The following is a 6,755-nucleotide window of genomic DNA, read 5'->3' on the forward strand; positions in this document are numbered from 1 at the left end:
GCCAGAGTACCCGGAGAGAACCCACGCATGCTCAGGGAGAACATGCAAAGCCCATGCAGAAAGACCCCAGGCCGGCGTTAGTACATTATTGTGCATGTGCATTACCCGCAGTGTTTCTGTTGTAAAGTGATTGTTAATATATGAAAAATTTTAATGTTTAATAAGTTTGAAAATTCCCCTTCAGAGTATTACTGCTGCCGCTGTCTTTATTAGAGGAAAAAATGGTAGGGGTGGCCACAGGTGGGGCAATTGACTGGCTAAGGGTGGCCATGGCCACCCCTGGCCCCCCATCTAGCTCCGCCCCTGCGTAGTAGCCACGTTTGCTCAGCCATGTCTTTGTCCAAATACGTCGTCTCCTTTTCTTTTTAGGGCTTTCAGCACTAAATTGCTCAATTTTCCAAGGCAGCGCGTTTCACTCTAGTGAGCTTCATGTTCTCCTTCTCTTTGTTTGGCTTCTGGATAGAGGAGTAAGAGCAGCTCCATCGCACTGCGGAGATGATTCCGACATGCGATTAGTTGAACAGTGCGAGCAGGTAGATAGCATGAGAGCGTCGTGCTGCACATACATCATGAACTGTGAGCTGTAGCTGCGTGCAACGATTGAAAAAGTGTACGCCCGGCTTTATGCACGCAGGGTGAGCCCATACCCCCGCAAGCTGAGCCCATACCCCCGCAAGCTGAGCCCATACCCCCGCAAGCTGAGCCCATACCCCCGCAAGCTGAGGGGGAAGAGACATTGCAGCTGGGCGGGAGTCGGTGCTGAACTGGAGAGCTCCTTCATTGACAACCTGCCTCACCCTAAATGCACCGGGGAAAGTTATCTAAGATCCTTCCTCCCAGCTGCTGTGAGACTTTATAACCATCATTGTTCCCAACAACCTCAATAAGTTGTGACATTCATGCTAATTTCTGTCTTAGTTAAATAACATCCTGCTGTCATTTTGCAGATCACTGGTGTTGCTGCTATTTTTTCACATATCCATTGCTGTAAAAAATTTCTACAGCTGTTTATTGATTGTTTATACTGCAGATACAGAGAATTTATATTGTAAAAACACTCTGCAGCACAGTAATTATTTGCTATTTTCTCAACTCTGTTACCTATTCTGTTATGTCTGTCCACATTGTCCGACCACGTCTGCTAAAACATTTTGCCGCTGTAACACCACAATTTCCCCAAGAAGGACAATATTCTCTTTCTGTTCTAATAAAATAAACTGAAGCTGTATAGACTGAGGAGTTGGATGAATACGAAAGATAAAAAGTGAAAAGAGAGATAAAACATTAACTAGAAGAAGGAACAGATGAAAACTGTGAAAAGTCGATGAATGTCAAAGACAACCATGTTTATGTGATTGGTGCTTCCCTTGTATTATCTTTTGAAATGGAATATAGAGAAACCAAAGCTTCACATCCTTCAATCGCATAAGCAGACAAGTGGAGTCCAGTTTCATGGGACTGTATAATGTCTGGTGATTGTGCAAATACATGGAACACTAACCTTTTTCACCGTGGTAGACTTTTCTTCTTGCTGTGCACTGCTCCACCCCCTTCTCCTCTTCTCCTCCTCTGCCCATTGAGTATCTGCCTCTTTGCCCCTCTCCTCCTCTCTATCAGGCTTTCTCATCACTAAGCAGTTAATTTTGGGATTAATACGCGTGGCGGCAGTGGCTGGGTTTTTTGAGGGATTTGTGGCAGAGCTGGAGACACTTATCTTGGTCATTATGGTGCCCATATTGGATTCAAGCGTTTTAGTATCTCCCAAACATTCTGTGGTGAAGGAGTCTATCAGAGCAACACGCATCCAAGGATTAAGATAAGAAGACCCCTCATTACAACTTCTCTCCTCCTGCGGCATGCCGACATTCGCAGCAGTGAAGACTCTTCCTGCAACACCATCAGAGGACAGGTACAGGTCTTCCCCGAGCTTTTCTTCTTTTGCAATCGTTGAAACAGGCACAGGAGAAAAAAGGTTGTCACCTGGAAAACTCGAGTTGCCTTTCAAGAGCAAAGAGTTGGAAAATGATCTGTTATAAGGTTCGGAAACAGGAGGACAGAGGTTCTGTGTTTCCTTTGTGCAGCCAGAGTCTTGTTTGGTCAAAGACGGGTCAGTCAGCCTGTTGTCCTCCTCTGAATTTGGCTCTATTAGGGACAAACAAATTGGGTTTTCAGTCAGCTCATAGCCACTAGCCGAAGAGGTATCCAAACACACTTTATGCTGGAATGGTAAAGATTTATTTTTCACCAAAATGCTGTAGCAAAGAGGAGGGCCTAGATAAACTTCCTCTGTACAGGCTTTAAACAGAGTCTCTTCATTCCTAATGTCAGGACTGCTAGGTACGGAAACAGATGGGCTATTAGACTCCTCTGCTTGGCTTTCACCAGGGCCACTGCAAGTTTCACCGTCAAAACACTTTAAATCCAACAGGCCAACATTGTTCTCAGGTGTCAAATGAGGTGAAGAGGATTTGGTCAAGAGAGGTGATTGGATTGAATTTGCTGGCTGTGTGGTGCTGAGTTTGGGTCTTAGATTGTTTAGGTTTTGTGTCAGTTTGAAACAGGATGGGAGGCTGTAGGGCACAGGAGTCAAGCTCGTCTCTTCACCACACTGGCTGACCTCACCGCAGTCGCTGTCATGGGAGGAGAGTGACAGGTAGGAGTAGAAGTCTCCATTCCGAAGTTGGAGAGGCCTGTGGCATTGCTGAAGCACCTGAAGGGAGAAAATGAACACTTTTGGTGCTTTTTGCATCGTTTTTTAAGCAGAAGATCTGAATTAATAATAACCAATCCTAATTATCCCTACGATCTATACAAACAAACATGACGATGTTGTGTTGCTTTAATAAAAAAGAAAAATTCCAGGCAAAAATTACTATGCAAATAAAACTTTTATTTTCTGTTTTGTAATTTCTTAGATTTAACACACCATAAAATCCATACTTAAATATTAATGTTTTCGCCTGGTTTCTTTTTTACTTTAAAAAATGAGGACTGAATTTTAATGAACTTTTAGATTGCTGGAGAAATTAATAATTATGCCTTCAAAGTTCTTAACTGTGATGCGATTTATTGAAATCCTTCAGCTGGATAAACAAAGGAGGAGAAATAACCTTCATTTGCATTCATTGTTCCTTGAAGTGCACAGAACACCAGGTCAATAAGAACAGCTTCAGGTTCATGTTAATCTATTTCTGATGGTTTTGTACATTTGTCATTCAAAAATTTATAAAAGCTGTAGAGGAATTATCTAAATGACATATTGTGTAGAATCAGAAATCTACCTTGTCTCGGATGTGTGTTAATGATGCGGAGGATGGGTCTTGCATAGAGCCAGTGGTCTCCCTCAGGTTTTCTCCATCTGACTTATTCTTTTTGTTTTTCAGTGCAATAGAGGCTTTGTCAATAACCTCAGTTACAAAGTGATGAGCATTCTCCCCTTTGCATTCATTTCTGCTTTGCGGATGGGTTGACAGGACAGAGGGATTACAGCAGGACAAATGTGATTCATTTCCCTTTTTCAAAGCCAGCGATGAATCTTTTGCTCTGATTTCCCTCCTTGTCTCCTCTGTCACCAGTGATGAGAACTTAAACTTCTCTCGAATGGTGATGGCTTTACGTCCAGCATTCGAGAGGCTTTTGTCTATCGAACTATGAGATCTACCGTCGGCTGTAGGCTGAAAAGGAGGTGAAGGAAGGGAGGTGCTATGGCAGGGGAGCTCCCCCCTCAACTCACCCACCAAACAAGAAGCACGCTTAGAAGAGAGGGGATGGTGATCCCTGGTAGGGGATGAACAAATATATCTTGTTAAACTTGAATCATTTTCAGCTCTCAAGTCGCCACCATCTTGGACTGGCTCTTCTGATTTGGTATTCATATATAACTCCTTTACAGTATGTCTTTTCTTAGTGAACAAGCCGGATTCTTCTTGGAGAAGATCATCATCTTCATCTTTTACATGTAAACAGTTGTGGTCTATATTTCCGTTCTCCACGTCATCTGCAAACTGGCTGATATAGCTTTTTCTCACATTGACTTTGTTCTTGTGTGCTTTTCTACTTGTATTGTTCCCATCCTGACTATAGGTTTCTGTTAATTGTGAAGGTGAACGTGTGAAAGTAGAGGATGGAGTGCTTTCGCACTGCAACTCATCTAAAAGTCCTGCCTCTACTTTGACTGAGGAGGAAGCAAAGGTGCAGGGAGAGCGTATCCACCTCTGTAATTCTGTCTTCATATACTCCAGCCCTAGTTCATAGGATGTGTCTATGTCATCTTCATCATTGTCCTCCTCATCCTCAATGCCGGTAAATACGCCATTTACCCTCTTGTCGCAGCCATCCTGTTCCTTCCGAACACCAAGTTCCTCTTCAGAAAGTGTCAGTGTGGAGGAAGAAAGCAGATCACTGTCATCTTCATCTGTGCCTGCTGAAGTGCATGAGACGTTTACCACCATGCTTAAACTGGCAGCATCAGACTCATCTACACCTTTACCGCCCCTCTTGCTGTTGTAGCAATGTTTCCTACGAGAACTGGATGTGGCACTAGCTGCCATGCTTGGATCTAGAAAACGGTGATACTGATTTCTGAGTCTGACAAAGTCCTCAGATTCCAGAGATGAGTCTTTTGTGCTACTCACTTCGTTAAGTGATACTTTTGATAAAGTCTCATTCATTAGCATTCGCTCATCTTTCCATGAAGTGCTTAAGATTCCAGAGAGTGGGGTGTTTTGGCAACCTAAAGAGGGGGAAGTAGGTAACTGGTTGTTTTGTGGGGCGCTGCTTTGAATTGACATGTCAGAGACGCTGCGTGTCATTTTCCCCACCAGAGGATTCTGAATGTTCTCCAAACGTTTCAGGAGGTCAAGTGTTTTTTGGCTAAGATCCCCAGATGTCTCGGTTACAATATGTATGTTTCCTCTTGATCCAGCCTTATTATTATGTTCCTCCTGTACTTGGTTCAGCAGACTGGGACTCGTGACACTGCCTGCCTCCACCTTGTCAGGACTATTGCACTGATTTAGGAAACTTTCCAAAGACGTGCTTTGATGGAGACGTTCTTTAGACGGGAATAGTTCAATACCCAGAGCCAACAGAGACTCAAAAGAAGAGCTCTGAGACAAATCTGGACTTAATATCCTGTTGATTGATTGTGGCGTTGGAAAACTATTATAATGGTAACTATTAAACTCTGACTTGTCTCCTGAGGTCATGAAAATCTTGAAGGAGCCATCAAGTTCTTTTACATCAAGGTCAGAGTCTGAATTTGCAGGGGTCAGAATTCCCTGTCCATTGATTACTATTTCAACAGCCTCCCCTCCTTCCTCTTTGCACCCCTTCTTTTCCTCCTCCTGCCTGTTTCCTTGGGGTTCCCATCTCACCTCTTTCATTTCCCATTCCTCCAAATTTTTACAAATTCCCATCTTGCTTCTTTTATAATTATAATGTTCTTGATTTTCATCAACCTTCCCCAGGTCTCTTTTTTCTTGTTTTTCTACATCCTTATCCAGTTTGGAGTGTGTTGATGTCTCTGAATCTCCATTGTCACTTACAATCCCGCTCTCGCAATCCGATCCTAGAACATTTTCCGACTTCTCACTTCTTCTGCCACTCTCACTTTCATTATTCCAAACATCACTGATCCCCTTTTGTTGCTGGCTATTCTTCATCAAACCTCCCAAGAGGTCTGGAAGGGTTTCATTGGAAGACAACAAAGAATCCTTACTCATACTCTTCAACAAAACATGTTCTTTGTTTGTTAGAGGTTTATTTATGTACCTTAGTGTAAAAGTTGGTGAAAATGTAGGGGGATTACATAATTCAGTATTGTGGAGGCTGTAAACCTGATATATGTTATTTTTTGGGGGAGAATCAGAGTTAACACTGTGCTGCACTTCCAGTGATGACATCTTCTTTTGCTCTGTGTCTTGGATATCCATTTCAATCTCATTGGACTGAGTGTCTGAGGGCAAATTTGATTGTACAGTTATGGGGAGGTTTGTGGTAAGGTCAGGTTGTAGTACGTCTTGTTGCTCTGCTTCCATGACGGTCATATCTATTTCATCCCATTCCCACGAGTCATCTGGTGCCCCTGCCACAGAGTCCAGTGATACTGGGGTAATCTTGTCCAGGCTCACTAAGCCTTTTTCCAGAATGTTTCCATTAACCTGCAGAACAAGAAAACAAAACGTAAAAACGAATTTTAATTGTGATTTAGCAAAAATGTATTCAAGTAAAGTAGCACACAAAGGACTTAAACAACTCAATTGTGATGTCTTTGCATGCTAGAGGATAAGTGAAAGATGAAAATCTATATTTTCCATTTTTATCTGGCTTTTACTTGTAAGTAGTATTTTATATCCCAGAAAGCTCCAGCAAAACAATTATAAAATGTTGTATTTGTGCAGATGTGTGTTCTTTCAAAATCAGACCTATTTGTGTTAGCTGGAATATATGGTTCCCTAAAAGGTAAATATGACCAAATCCACAGGATTTGTTGTTGATGGTGAGAGGAATAAGCACAGTTAAAGACCTGCAGGTACATTTACTTCTTCCCATGTTATGGAACAGATTATTTCAGTCAACTGAAACATCCATTCTCGCCTCTCCTCCTCCCACATCTTTGAAGAATAAAGAGCAACTGTCTCCAATTTCTCTAAAATTGCTATGTGTGATATGTTATACTAGAAATGTCCTTATTCCAGAAATAGTTCATATTTTACATTAGAAGGGGATTAACTAGAAATTCTCATTTGTGGCCC

At 42.3% G+C, this 6,755-nt stretch overlaps 1 protein-coding gene across 1 annotated transcript in view; it reads right to left on the reverse strand.

The window, feature by feature from the left end:
* Window positions 1–389: 389 nt before the first annotated feature.
* LOC107102420 (A-kinase anchor protein 6-like) overlaps window positions 390–6,755 on the reverse strand; it is an 11,270-nt gene continuing 4,904 nt past the window's right edge. Inside the window, exons 3-6 of the mRNA XM_015401734.1 lie at window positions 3,282–6,161; window positions 1,489–2,710; window positions 648–719; window positions 390–487 (exon numbers count right to left, since the gene is read on the reverse strand). Of these exons, the coding sequence (XP_015257220.1) occupies window positions 390–487; window positions 648–719; window positions 1,489–2,710; window positions 3,282–6,161 (4,272 nt within the window). The remainder of the gene's footprint in view (window positions 488–647; window positions 720–1,488; window positions 2,711–3,281; window positions 6,162–6,755) is intronic.

The sequence above is a fragment of the Cyprinodon variegatus genome, unplaced genomic scaffold (genome assembly GCF_000732505.1).
Source record: "Cyprinodon variegatus isolate N-32 unplaced genomic scaffold, C_variegatus-1.0 Scaffold1253, whole genome shotgun sequence".
Taxonomy (NCBI): Eukaryota; Metazoa; Chordata; class Actinopteri; order Cyprinodontiformes; family Cyprinodontidae; genus Cyprinodon; species Cyprinodon variegatus.